General features: G+C 38.4%; 1 protein-coding gene across 6 annotated transcripts in view; it reads right to left on the bottom strand.

The window, feature by feature from the left end:
* The window catches only part of MYO1D (myosin ID), a 343,691-nt gene that overhangs the window by 300,953 nt on the left and 27,485 nt on the right, over nucleotides 1-15,253 (bottom strand). For 4 of the 6 annotated variants that reach the window (XM_073235184.1, XM_073235185.1, XM_073235186.1 and 1 more), the window contains exon 2: nucleotides 5,037-5,093. The exons of the other annotated variants lie outside the window; for them this stretch is intronic. In XM_073235184.1, coding sequence (XP_073091285.1) covers nucleotides 5,037-5,093 — 57 coding nt within the window. The remainder of the gene's footprint in view (nucleotides 1-5,036; nucleotides 5,094-15,253) is intronic. 6 annotated transcript variants of the gene reach the window in all.

Here is a 15,253-nt window from a genome sequence, read left to right as displayed (position 1 = left end):
TTTGAACAATGTACAGAGACCTCTGCACACCCCAGAGATTAAAAGTAGAAAACTGTCATCATGCCAGAGGGTTCTCTTGTGCCAATTCCCAGTCAATTCTCCTGCCCTGGGGTAACTGCTATTCTGACCTCTATCACTATCAATGAATTTGCTGTTCTTGCAAGGGTTACAATTGTAAAAGGAGTACAGTTTGTTATGTACTCCTTTGGTGTGTCTTTTGTTCAACATGATAGTGAGATTCATTCATTTTGTTGTGTGTATCACTAGCTGGTTCTTTTGTTGTTGTTGTGCCATATAGGAATATGACAATTTATTAATCCATTTTTCCTGTTTATGAACATTCAGGTTGTTTTCAGTTTTTGACTAGTTTGAACTGCTTTCAACAGTCTTGTTTATGCTTTTTGGTAGACATACGAACTCATTTCTCCTGCATATATACATAGACGTGGAAGAGCTGGACTGTAAGATGGGTGTATATTTAGCCTGAGGAGGGCCTGCCAAACAGTCCTCCCAAGTGACTGAGTTAATTAATACTCTCCTGAGCAACAGGTAATAATAGTTCCAGTTCCTTCTTATCCGCAGCCACATTTGATTTTTGTCAGTCTTTTTTTATTTTAGTCACTCTGATGAATACGTAACACTATGTTGTGGTTTTTGGCTTGCATTTCCCTGATGTGCAATGATATTGTAGTTAATGATCATTTAGTTATCTTCTTTTTAAAGTTCTGCCTATGTTTTTTTAATTGGACTTTTTTTTTTCCTTTTTTGGTAGGAGTCCTTTATATGTTCTGGCTATGAGTCTTTTGTCAGACATATGTATTGTGCAAATCATTCCTAGAGGTAGCTCATATTCATTTTAAAAGGCTATGTATTATTCTATCAGTTAGATGTGTCATTTAATTATTTTCCTATTGCTGGATATTTAGACTATTTCTTATTTTTGCTGTAATTAAACATTTTGATGATCAACTTTTAAAGCTTCATCTGTATTTAAAAATTTTCCTTCACCTAGGTTCACAGAAGTACAATTACTGAATCAATGTGTATGACCATTTGGCACTGATACAGAGCTAAAATGCTTCAGAAATAATTTTACCAACTAATGTTGATATTCAACAATGTATAAGAATACCCACTGAATGTCCTCACTGACTCTGGATTTTAAAATGTATATCCTTTTGTCATTTGACAGGAAAAAATCAGTACTTTATTGTTTTAATATTTAGTTCTGTGACTTAATAAAATTGAAAATATTTTTGTTTAGCCATTTATATTTCACTTTTGCAAATGGTCTGTTCAGCAGAAAGCATGCATTTATCTACTGCGGTCTTTGAAGTTTTCCTCATTTACTCAAGGTATTAAGCTTTTCTTTTCCTTTTATAGAATAGTTGAATATATTTTTGTTTTGTATTTACTGCAATTATTTCCCAGGATATAATGTGCTTTGTGATTTTATAATTTTTACATAGTGAAATCTGTGATCACATTCAAATTTAGAAATGTCTTTTTCCTACTAAGTATTCCCTATAGATGTATTTCTCTATCAATATTCACATCCACTTTCTTCTAGTTTGTAAAAATACTTAACTTCTTAATCTCTTAAACTTTATGGTGGTACTATATTGGATTCATCTCAAACTATCATCTTTTTCTAAATAGATAACCAGCTGTGTCAGTCCCACTTACCAAATAAATATTCCTTTCCTCTTTGGATTTATGATACATGAATTATCACTTATTAAACTTTTATACATGTAATAGTCTCCTTCTGAGCTGTCTTTTCAGCCCTATCAATGTGCCTGTCCTTACAACATCATCGTGCTGTTTCCATTCTTGTAGCCTTGTCATTATTTCATTTGACCAATATTCAGTGAGCACCTGCATTGTGTTAGATCCTCGGGTGAAAATAGTGAACCAGACACACCTGGTCCCTGTCCTTATGGTGCTTAGAGATGCATCAACAAGGCAGTGACAATACAGTGTGAAACCTATGACAGGAGGTGGTCAGGCAGCTAAGAACTTGGACTTGGGGATTCACGAAACAATTCCTGAAGGATGTGATGTCTCACGGCTCAGCAGAGAGCACAGTGAAAAGCTCTGGAAGTGAAAGAGGAAGGGGCAACTAGAAGAGCCTGAGAGCGTCTCATTGTGACTGGCGTGCGGAGTGGGGAGGAGAGCACTGGGGCTGAGGCCGCGGGAGTATCCAGGGCGCGACCATGCGCAAGGCTGACAGTGAGCTTCTACTTTATCCTCTGGGCGAGGTAAGCCACTGAGGAGTTCCATCATGGAGCAAAGTGTTCAGATAGGCATTTCTGAAAGGCCATCCTGGCTATAGGAGGATGAAAAATAATTTACTAGAGGAAGTCAAGAGTATAGCCAAGGAGCCAGCTTAAGGTACCAGCAGCAGTAAGATTAAGTCTTGACTCATGACTCTTTTGTTCAAACTTTCCTGTGCTACTATCACATATTTATTTTTCCAGGTAAATTTTGAATTATGTTCCCTCCTTTACACTTGACCCTACTACAATACAATTGTGACTTTATTTGAAATCTCATTGAAATGTTCTATTAATATTGAAGAACTACAACTTTATATATAATTTTCTCTAAGGTTTTTGAATAGCTCCTGCTAAGCCGTATCTCTTGTCATCATCATATATATATTTTTAAATTTTATTTTGTTATCATTAATCTATAATTACATGAAGAACATTATGTTTACTAGGCTCTCCCCTACCCCAAGTCCCCTCCACAAACCCCATAACAGTATCATCATATATTTTTGCAAAAATAATGAATGGCTGTTAGCAAAACAAAAATAGAAGGGAAAAGGCAGGATAGGAGAGCCTTAATCTGGACCCAAAGTACAGGAAATGTCAAAACCCAAAGGGAAGCAAATGCAAAAAGGACAAAGCCAATAGGCAGACCGCGCTGCTGGAGAGAGCCAGATGGATAGTCTGTAAATGGAGTGTTAGACACAAGTATGCCTAGGCCCCAAAGAAGAAAGAACTTTATTTTTCCAAGAAGTTAACAAAGAAAAAACCTTTAACCATAATTCAAAACATGCTGGAGTCTTACCACAATAGCTACAAGCCATAGTAGTGGAGCCTAAGAACCACACGGGTGGAAAGACCCCAGAAGAGACGTTGAGTGCGCGCTAAACCTGGGCCACGCTAAGTGCTTAGCAACTTTGTGTGACATCACTTCATTAGTTATACTCTGGATTCTCTCACACCAAAGCGAAGAGAAGCAGCGAACTAGGAAATTCTGTGACAAATTGAGGGCAAAGGGCTACTTACAGAGAAAGAGAATGAAGGAAAACCGGGGTAAGGGGGCTCACCCTGTAAGGAAGAAATACATTCTCCTTGTACCCTCACTCTTTAGTACTGATAAACAAGAATGCACACATGATTCTGCCGGTGGAAAAAAGAGAGAAATCACCAATATTGTTATGCCTCTATTTGTTCTCAGGATTTTCAAGGCATTTTTTTCCACAAGAGATTTGTTAGTCTGAGAATGGTTTGAGTGTTATTTTCCAATATGAAAGCAGAGATATGTAATTCAAATCAAAATATGAGAACCCGAAAGACTGCATGGTCTAACAAAACTACTAGCTAGATAAAGCCAAAAAGACTTGTACTCATGCACTTGCCCTTCCAGGGCTCCCATTCAAAGTCTTCTTCTTTAGAAAGAGTATTTACAGAAGACTTTGTTTCAATTACAATCTTCTTAATCTTTTATCCGGGCAAAGCATAATCCCTTTCTTCACAAGATGTTCAGCACACTCAAGACCCTGGGGCTATGACGATGAAAGGCAGATGTGCCTCCTACCCTCCTGGGCTCTGGGCTCACAGCACAACAGGGTATACAGACAAGTAATTAGATAATTAGAGGACAGGGCCCAGGGTGTTGCCGGAACACGGGAGAGAGGCATCAGGGGAGTTCGGGAAGGTAGCCTGCAGGAACTGATAGCTAGGGGAAGGCTGTGGGGGTAATTCACAGGACCCACAGGCTGGGAACCGAGCTAAGAACTGGAACCAGATACTGGAATGGGGCAAACCCACCTGGGTGTAGGTTACACGTGTGCTCTCCCAGAACACTGCAGAATTAGAATTCAGCTTCCTAACCTGTGCTTGGATTACAGGTGTGCCTGCTAGCCAGAAGCGCTGCCTCATCCATTTCCCTCAACAGGCAGTACTGTTATTACCATTTTCTACATGGGTCATGGCATGAAAATGGCTGGGAGTCACTGCTTGTAAAGAACTCAGGAAATGCTGTTTCAGTCTCTGCTAGAATTCTTATTTGTTCTTATTCTCTCTCTTTTTTTTTTCCTCATTCTATTACTTTTTTCTACTCTTCAATCCTCTTGCAGAACACCCAACAGTTCCAAAATATACACCTTCTGTATTTCAGCCACCAAAAGAAGGAGGAAAAATGATTTCATTTGAAATATAATATCCTAGTGAAGAACTGTGAGAGGTCCAGCTAGAATCCAGTGTCTACCCTGGACCAATCAACACTGAAAAAGGAGGAATATGCTGTATTTAAATTGTGGTCCCCAGAGTTACCATCTGACTAGCTTGGAGGGAGGGATGCAAGTCCAATACAACACCACGTTGACGCTACAAGATCTGAATGCTGAAGCAAAGGATCCAGGAGAGAGGGTAAGGATGATGGTTCAAAGGTGCAAGATGATAACTGAGTGTCCCTGGGAGGATGAGAGGGAATGGGCCCCACTGCAGGGAGGGTGGGACTGGCCTGACAGAGGATGAGCACAACTGTGACAGGAAGGAAGGAGGAAAGAAAGAGTGAAGACACAGAGGTTAGATGTGCCAGCAGCAGTGGAAGTTCAGGAGTCCAGACTGAAGAAGTATTGCTCTGGGAAGCAGAATGGCAATGCGGGAGAGAAATATATCGGTGGGAGGAATATGAAATAGATGCTTTGAAAAATGAGAGAGCAGCCTAGAAAAATACAGGAGATATGCCCAGCAGTCTTAAGATCTAAATGAGGTCAGTGACTGTAAGTTTATTGATACCTATCTGTACAGTAGTATTCTTTTCTCCAGCAAGTCTCAGCAGCCCCAATATTGGATCTGTAGAGGCAAATAAAAAAAGAGCAGCTTGATAGATCCAGGGCTGGGCTTTTGCCAGATGAGGATCACTGAAGGACAGTGGAACAACAGATTAAGGTTGAGAAGACAGAGACGCACTGAGTACAGCAAGGAGAAGACAAGCAGTGACTCGATAGCATCTTACTAGCTAACAGACAGTGACTGTGGCGGGTGGGGGTGAGGACTTGATAATATGGGTGAAAATTGAAACCACAATATTGTTCATGTGACACCTTCTCAGGATTATATATCAATGATACTTTAATGTAAATGGAAAAAAAAAGATGCACTGGAACTTGGGTTGATAATCCTGGGTCAGAAGGGAGAGGCAAGAAGCAGTATGAGTACAAGAAGATAAACGACATTTGGGAAGAATACCAAGAGCACATGGGATGTGAGGCCTGACCAGTTCAGTTGGCTGCGAGGTTTCGGGACAGTTAGTTCCAGCAGTGCCCCAGTGTGCAGGGATCACTTAGGCCTCTTAGGAGTCAGATGCACACTGGAGTGACGGTTTCTCTGATACAGTTCTTGGTCAGAAATACTCAGTTATTTCTCGAAGTCTTCATAGACTTTCTACTAACTTAAAAGGGTGCATATCTCCCTCTCTCCCCATCATCTCTTACGCCTTACCCCACTCCTACCCCTCCTCTTCCCTCCATAAACTACCTGCATTCTTTCTCGGGTCAGGTGATCTACTCCAACCAGAGAAAAGCTGCCTGCTATTTCTAAGATGTTGCTGGCATTCCACCTTCTACTCATAGTGTTTTACATGCATTGTCCTTTGCTCATTCAGAATGCACTTCCCACTCTAAGTGCCCAGACTGCAAAATTGCATGAACTTCAAAACCCAGGTTAATATCCAATTTCTGAGGCTCTCCAAGATTCTACCTAACCCAAATCACTATTTCTTATAATACACAGGTTTTTTTTATTCCACATAGTTAATATGGTCATTTGTTTTATTATTAATTTTCTTTAAGGACAGAGATTCTTTTTCAATTCAGATTTTAAGCGTGTGTGTGTGTGTGTGTGTGTGTGTGTGTGTGTGTGTGTGTGTATGTGTGTCAATTCAAATTTTAAGCGTTTAAGCGTGTGTGTCTGGAGACTAAGAAATACTCTTGATTGAAAGTACTCAGCCAGCCAAAGAAGTGGACAACCACCTTCTCATTCTAAAGCTTATAAAGAAAACAAACTCCTGTGACTAAGGAAAAAATGGAGAAGTGTGTTTACATAAAATGTATTCAAAGCTGCACAATAATCTGCCACATTAGTAGGGGATGTTGAATGATTCAGATGGAATGCTTAGCACTGACTACTAGCCTTATGTTTCTTAGTCACTAAGTCATGTTTTCTGTGTAGTATGCCAAGGAAATTCAAACTCACCAAGTTTGCTATTTCCCTACCTTTTAGGGGAATAGAAGAGATGGAAATAAGGGAGATCCAGGAGTCAGAACTAAAGCAGCGGCAGCAAGTTTCATCAAAGTACTACAGGCAAAATGTTGGCTCCACAATTCCCTAAAGACACATGTAAACATAATGTCATCTAGTTAACTTTCAACTAGGATTAATATGAAGAAAGTCCATTAACAATGACACAAATTTTCTTCTTCAAAATGAATATGGCATTACCCATTTTGAAGACACTTTCATGCTCTGGTGAATTAAAGCCACTTTACTATAGAGCAATCCAGCAAAAAATATAGAAATATTAAATGTACATACACACACATAATGTACATATGTACCCCTTATTTTACTTCTAGGAATCTAAGAAAACTAGACACACACACACAAAGATACTCATTTGGACAATGATACCTTTATAGCAAAAAACTGAAATCAGCTAGCTCACCATTAAATAAATATTCTATTGTATGGAATATAAGAAATATATTAAATGTATAAAACATGAAAAAAGTTTAAGAAGAGTATAAATGTATGATCTAGTTTTTACAAAGGTAAAATTTAAAGTAACATTAATATGTATGTATACATGTACATGCATGTATACATGTATATGCATGTGTGCATAAAGACAGAAGAAATATACACCAAGCAATAATGTCATGGGGGATATGAATTCTAAGAATTTCTTTGTACATTTTATACTTTTGCAATGCTTACATTTTAAGTTTTGTATAACTTTGTATTATATAATTAGGAACCTATAGATACTTTAAAGTACATGTATAACTATTAACATGTAAAAATATCAACAGTACATATTTAAGTGAAAAATGAAGGATAAAGTAGCATGTTCTCATATTTGTGTCTTTTAAAAGTTACACGTATACAAGAAAAAGAAATCTGGAAGTATACACCAAAACATTGAAAATGGCAAGTCTGAGTAATGAGATTTTGTGTGATTTTTGTTTTCTCTTTGTAACTTTCTGTCTGGAACATTTTTAAAAATAAGAACTGCATATTATTTTTATAAATAAAATTTTCATTAAAAGATATGTCTTCAATTTATACTTCCAAGAGATCTAATAAGGCCCAACAACAGATCAACAATAATGAATTATTTTAATTCTATTTCCTCTCCCTATTTACCCTATTTTTAAAATTTTGCTTCCTCTCCTTATTTGTGATAGATTCTAGGTTTATGGCAGCTAAAAGAAATAATCAGCAGAGGGATTAAAGGTGGCAGCATGAGAGGTGAGACAGAGGCTTCCTCCTAAAACTGCATATAATATGAAAATATAATTAATACAACTAATCCGGAGAGGGCAGCGGGAAAGAGGACTGCACCAGACAGCATACACCTGGAGAAAAGAGCAGACCTCACGGAATAGGGTAATGTACCAAAGCGGTGGCCTGGCAGGACTCCAGCCCTTCCCCCACCCCAGCTCACCTGCAGGAGGAAGAGGAACAGAGCAGGGAGGGAGTGGAAGCCTGGGACTGCTGAATACCTAATTCTGGAGATCTGCTCTGGGAGTGCAAACCTACATTTCATGGTGCTTTCATGATACTCTCATGATTACGGAGTTGGAAAGCTAGGACAGGCAGAATTCCTGGAGAGACTGAGATTCCAGCCGCTTGTGTAAAGCAGGGAACCATATCCTGCTGCTCTGGGACAAAAGCTTATACCTGTGTGCTCAGCCCACTGGTTCAGGCAGTGGAGACAGGCAGAGCAGCTGGGAAGCAGGAAACCGGTCTTTCCTCTGCCGGGGCAACAGTACCACTCCCCTGCGACCTCCCACATTACTTCAGGGGCTGAGCAGCTCCAGAGAGTACAGCTTCTGGATACTAGAGGGCGCCATACACAATTTTGAAACGCCAAAGTAACCTGGTACAGAGTAAAATTAATATAACCCCTGAGAAAGATGACATGGACCTCATGACCCTTTCTGAAAGGTAGTTCAAAATAAAAATCATTAACATACTAATGGAGGTACAGAAAGATATTCAAAACTTAGGAATGAATTCTGGTCAGAGATCCAATCGTTGAAGAGCACAATGGAGGGTCTTAAAAGCAGATTGGATATGGTGGAGGAGATGATAAATGAAATTGAAACTAGAGAAGGGGAATACAAAGAAGATGAGGCACAGAAAGAAAAAAGGATCTCTAAGAATGAAAGAATATTGAGAAAACTGTGTGACCAATCCAAGTGGAACAATATTCGCATTATAGGGATACCAGAAGAAGAAGGGATAGCAAGTGTCTTTGAGAAAGTAATTGCTGAACACTTCCCCAATCTGAGGAAGGAGATAGTCTCTCAGGCCATGGAGATTCACAGATCTCCCAACACAAGAGAACCAAGGAAGACAACACCAAGACATATAGTAATTAAAATGGCAAAGATCAAGGATAAGGACAGACTGTTAAAAGCAGCCACAGAGAGAAATAAGATCACATACAAAGGAAAGTCCATCAGGCTACCATCAGATTTCTCAGCAGAAACCTTACAGGCCAAAAGGGAGTGGCATAATGCATTTAATGCAATGAAGCAGAAAGGCCTGAAACCAAGATTACTTTATCTGGCAAGATTATCATTTAAATTTGAAGGAGGGACTAAACAATTTCAAGATAAGCAAAAGCTGAGAGAATTTACCTCCCACAAACCATCTCTACAGTCTATTTTGGAGGGAGTGCTATAGATGAAAGTGTTCCTAAGGTTTAATAGCTGTCACCAGAGGTAATAAAACCACAGTAAAGAAAGTAGAACAGTTAATTACTAAGCAAATGCAAAATTAAATTAACTATCACCAAAGTCAATCAAGGGATAGACAAAGAGTACAGAATATGATACCTAATATATAAAGAATGGAGGAGGAAAAAAGAAGAGGAGAAAAAGAAAAGAACCCTTAGATTGTGTTTGTAATAGCATATTAAGTGAGTTAAATTAGACTCTTAGTAAGGAAGTTAACCTTGAACCTTTGGTAACCACGAATCTAAAGTATGCAATGGCAATAAGTACATACCTATCGATAATCACCCTAAAATGTAACTGGACTGAATGCACCAATCAAAAGACACAGAGTCACTGAATGGATAAAAGAACAAGACCCATCTACATGCTGCTTACAAGAGACTCACATTAAAACCAAAGACACACACAGACTAAAAGTGAAGGGATGGAAAAAGATATTTCATGCAACTAACAGAAAAAAGCAAGAGTTGCAGTACTTGTATCAGACAAAATAGACTTCAAAACAAAGAAAGTCACAAGAGACAAAGAAGGACATTTCATAATGATAAAAGGGTCAATCCAACAAGAAGATATAATCATTATAAATATCTATGCTCCCAACACAGGAGCTCCTACATATGTGAAACAAATACTAACTGAATTAAAAGGGGAAATAGAATGCAATGCATTCATTCTAGGAAACTTCTACAACACTCCACTCACTCTGAAGGACAGATCAAGCAGACAGAAAATAAGTAAGGACACAGAGGCACTGAACAACACATTAGAAGAGATGGACCTAACAGACATCTACAGAACTCACCCAAAAGCAGCAAAATACACATTCTTCTCAAGTGCACATGGAACATTTTCAAGAATAGATCATATACTAGGCCACAAAAAGACCCTCAGTAAATTAAAAAGGATTGAAATTGTACCAACCAGTTTCTCAGATCACAAAGGTATGAAACTAGAAATAAGTTATGCAAAGAAAATGAAAAAGCCCACAAACACATGCATGCTCCTAAATAGCCATTAGATAATTGACCAAATAAAAACAGAGATCAAGTAATATATGGAGGCAAATGACAACAACAATTCAACACCACAAAATCTGTGGGACACAGCCAAGGCCGTGCTAAGAGGAAAGTATACTGCAATACAGGCCTACCTCAGGAAAGAAGATCAATCCCACATAAGCAGTCTAAACTCACAATTAATGAAACTAGAGTTTCATTAATTCCTATCAAAATACCAACAGCATTCTTCAGAAAAAGAACAACAAATGAGGCCCAAAGTCAGTAGAAGTAGGGACATAATAAAGATTAGAGCATAAATAAATAAAATCAAGAAGAATAAAACAATAGAAAGAATCAATGAAAGCAAGAGCTGGTTCTTTGAGAAAATAAACAAAATAAACCCCTACCCAGACTTATCAAGAAAAACAGAAGGCCTACACACATAAACAGAATCAGAAATGAGAAAGGAAAAAATCACTACAGACACCACAGAAATACAAAGAATTATTAGACAATACTATGAAAAATTATATGCCAACTAACTGGATGAACTAGAAGAAATGGACAACTTTCTAGAAAAATACAACCTTCCACGGCTGACCCAGGAAGAAACAGAAAACCTGAATAGACCAATTACCAGCAGAGAAATTGAACTGGTAATCAAAAAACTACCTAAGAATGAAGGGCCTGTACCAGATGGTTTCACTGCTGAATTTTATCAAATATTTAGTGAAGACCTAATACCCATTCTCCTTAAAGTTTTCCAAAGAGTAGAAGAAGAGGGAATACTTCCAAACTCATTCTATGAGGCCGGCATCACTCTAATACCAAAACCAGGCAAAGATGCCACAAAAAAATTACAGACCAATATCCCTGATGAACACAGATGCAAAAATACTCAACAAAATATTAGCAAACCAAATTCAAAAATACATAAAAAAGATCATCCATCATGATTAAGTAGGATTGATTCCAGGGATGCAAGGATGGTACAACATTCGAAAATCCAACAGCATCATCCACCACATCTACAAAAAGGACAAAAACCACATGATCATCTCCATAAATGCTGAAAAAGCATTCGACAAAATTCAACATCCATTCATGATAAAAACTCTCAACAAAATGGGTATAGAGGGTAAATACCTCAACATAATAAAGGTCATATATGACAAACCCACAGCCAACATCATACTTAACAGCAAGAAGCTGAAAGCTTTTCCTTTAAAATCAGGAACAAGACAAGGATGCCCACTTTCCAAACTTCTATTCAACATAGTACTGGAGGTCCTAGCCACGGCAATCAGACAACACAAAGAAATAAAAGGCATCCAGATTGGCAAGGAAGAAGTTAAACTGTCCCTGTTTGCAGATGACATGATATTGTACATAAAAAAACCCTAAAGAATCCACTCCAAAACTACTAGATCTAATATCTGAATTCAGAAAAGTTGCAGGATACAAAATTAATATGTAGAAACCTGTGGCATTCCTATACACGAACAATGAACTAGCAGAGAGATAAATCAGGAAAACAATGCCATTCACAGTTGCATCAAAAAGAATAAAATTCCTAGGAATAAACCTAACCAAGGAAGTGGAAGACCTATACCCTGAAAACTACAAGACACTCTTAAGAGAAATTAAAGAAGATACCAATAAATGGAAACTCATCCCATTCTCATGGATAGGAAGAATTAATATTGTCAAAATGGCCATCCTGCCTAAAGCAATCTATAGATTCAATACAATTCCTATCAAAATACCAACAGCATTCTTCAGCGAACTAGAGAAAATCATTCTAAATTGATGTGGACCCACAAAAGACCTCGAATAGCCAAAGCAATTCTGAGAAGGAAGAATAAAGCTGGGGGCATTACACTCCCCAACTTCAAGCTCTACTACAAAGCCACAGTAATCCAGACAATTTGGTACTGGCACAAGAACAGATCCATAGACCAATGGAACACACTAGAGAGCCCTGATATAAACCAAACCATACATGGTCAATTAATATGATAAAGGAGCCATGGATATACAATGGGGAAATGACAGCCTCTACAACAGCTGGTGTTGGCAAAACTGGACAGCTACATGCAAGAGAATGAAACTGGATTGTTGTTTGAACCCATACACAAAAGTAAACTCGAAATGGATTAAAGACTTGAATGTAAGTCATGAAATCATAAAACTCTTAGAAGACAACATAGGCAAACATCTCCTGAATATAAGCATGAGCAACTTCTTACGGAACGCATCTCCTCGAGCAAGGGAAACAAAAGCAAAAATGAACTCATGGGACTACATCAAACTAAAAAGTTTCTGTACGGCAAAGGACACCATTGACAGAACAAAAAGGCATCCTACAGTATGGGAGAATATATTTGTAAATGACATATCCGACAAGGGGTTAATATCCAAAATATATAAAGAACTTAGATGCCTCAATACCCAAAAAGCAAAGAACCCGATTAACAAATGGGCAGAGAATATGAAGAGACAGTTCTCCAAAAGAAGAAATTCAGATGGCCTACAGACACATGAAAAGATGCTCCACATCTTTAATCATCAGGGAAACGCAAATTAAAACCACAATGAGATAACACCTCACACAAGTAAGGATGGCCAGCGTCAAAAACACTAAGAACAACAAATGCTGGGGAGGATGCAAAGAAAGGGGAACCGTCCTACACTGCTGGTGGGAATGTAAGCTAGTTCAACCATTGTGCAAAGCAATATGGAGGTTCCTTAAAAAACTAAAAATAGAAATACCATTTGACCCAGTAATCCCACTCCTTGAAATTTACCCAAAGAATACAACTTCTCAGATTCAAAAAGACATATGCACCCCTATGTTTATTGTAGCACTTTTTACAATAGCCAAGATAAGGAAGCAACCTAAGTGTCTATCAGTAGATAAATGGATAAAGAAGATGTGGTACATCTACACAATGGAATACTATTCGGCCATAAGAAAGAAACAAATGCTACCATTTGCAACAACATGGATGGAGCTGGAAGACATTATGCTCAGTGAAATAAGCCAGGCAGAGAAAGACAAATGCCAAATGATTTCCCTCATTTGTGGAGTATAACAACAAAGCAAAACTGAAGGAACAGAATAGCAGCAGACTCAGAGACTCCAAGAAGGAACTCGTGGTTACCAAAGGGGAGGGGTGTGGGAGGGTGGATGGGGAGGGAGAGAAAAGGGGATTGAGTGGTATTATTTTTAGTACACATGCCGTGGGGGATCACAGGGAGAACAGTGTACCACAGAGAAGGCACATAGTGGATCTGTGGCATCTTGCTGCACTGATGGACAGTGACTGCATTGGGGTATGGGTGGGGACTTGATAATATTGGTAAATGTAGTAACCACATTGTTTTTTCATGTGAAACCTTCATAAGAGTGTATATCAATCATACCTTAATAAAAAAATAAAAAAATAAAAATAATAAGCAATAGAACAGGAGAAATGACAGCACTAAAATAATCAATAAAAAGCGGTTGCTTCCAGCTCTATGAAAAAAGACAGGAGTGCCATAACATTGATGTCATTTTACATTTTCAAGTTATGATTCCCAAAGAGCTTTTACATCCACATGTTATGTGGTTCTCAATCTATGTAAAAGCAGGGGAAGTATCATCTTCACTTTTAAGATTACTGAGTTAGGAGAGGTAGAGGCATATGTCTAGTGTCTCAGGTTGGTGAGGGACAGTACCGGCTTGCACAAGGCAATATGGCAGCCACTAACCACATGTGGCTACTTACATTTAATTAAAATGAGACAAGACTTAAGTCAATTCCTCAGTTGCAATAGTCACATCTCGAGGGCTCAAGAGCCACAAGTGGTGAGTGGCTACTGAACTGGATAGTGGCAGATGTATAATATTTCCATTATCACAGAAATGATGTGATTCCTACTCCAGTAACATTTTCCATTCATGAGGTGGCTTTCTACACCCTTGCTTTGGTCTCATAAAAGACAGGAAAGTAACACTTCTCCAAAGAAGAAATTCAGATGGCCAACAGGCACATGAAAAGATGCTCCACATCCCTAATCATCAGAGAAATGCAAATCAAAACCACAATGAGATTTCACCTCATACCAGTTAGGATGGCCAACATCCAAAAGACAAACAACAACAAATGTTGGTGAGGATGTGGAGAAAGGGGAACCCTCCTACACTGCTGGTGGGAATGTAAATTAGTTCAACCATTGTGGAAAGCAATATGGAGGTTCCTCAAAAAACAAAAAAGAGAAATACCATTTGACCCAGGAATTCCATTCCTAGGAATTTACCCTAAGAATGCAGGAGCCTAGTTTGAAAAAGACATATGCACCCCTATGTTTATCATAGCACTATTTACAATAGCCAAGATATGGAAGCAACCTAAGTGTCCATCAGTAGATGAATAGATAAAGAAGATGTGGTACATATACACAATGGAATATTATTCAGCCATAAGAAGAAAACAAATCCTACCATTTGCAACATGGATGGAACTAAAGGGTATTATGCTCAATGAAATAAGCCAGGCAGATAAAGACAAGTATCAAATGATTTCACTCATCTGTGGCATATAAGAACAAAGCAAAACCTGAAGGAACAAAACAGCAGCGGACTCACAGAACCCAAGAATGGACTAATGGTTACCAAAGGGAAAGGGATTGGGGAGGATGGGTGGGAAGGGAGGGATAAGGGGGAAAAGGGGGCATCACGATTAGTACGTATAATGTAGGGGGGTGGATATGGGGAAGGTAGTATAACACAGAGAAGACAGGTAGTGATTCTATAGCATCTTACTAGGCAGATGGACAGTGACTCTAATGGGGTATGTGGGTGGGACTTGATAATAAGGGGAGTCTAGTAACCATAATGTTGTTCATGTAATTGTACATTAATGATAGTAAAATTTAAAAAAAAGACAGCAAAGTATTATTTGATGATCTTACTCTACAAGACATGGATCTCTGGAAAATTAAA

The sequence above is a fragment of the Manis javanica genome, chromosome 4 (genome assembly GCF_040802235.1).
Source record: "Manis javanica isolate MJ-LG chromosome 4, MJ_LKY, whole genome shotgun sequence".
NCBI classification, from domain to species: domain Eukaryota; kingdom Metazoa; phylum Chordata; class Mammalia; order Pholidota; family Manidae; genus Manis; species Manis javanica.
Note: the sequence above shows the minus strand (reverse complement) of the source record. Positions and strands in the feature narration are given on the sequence as shown.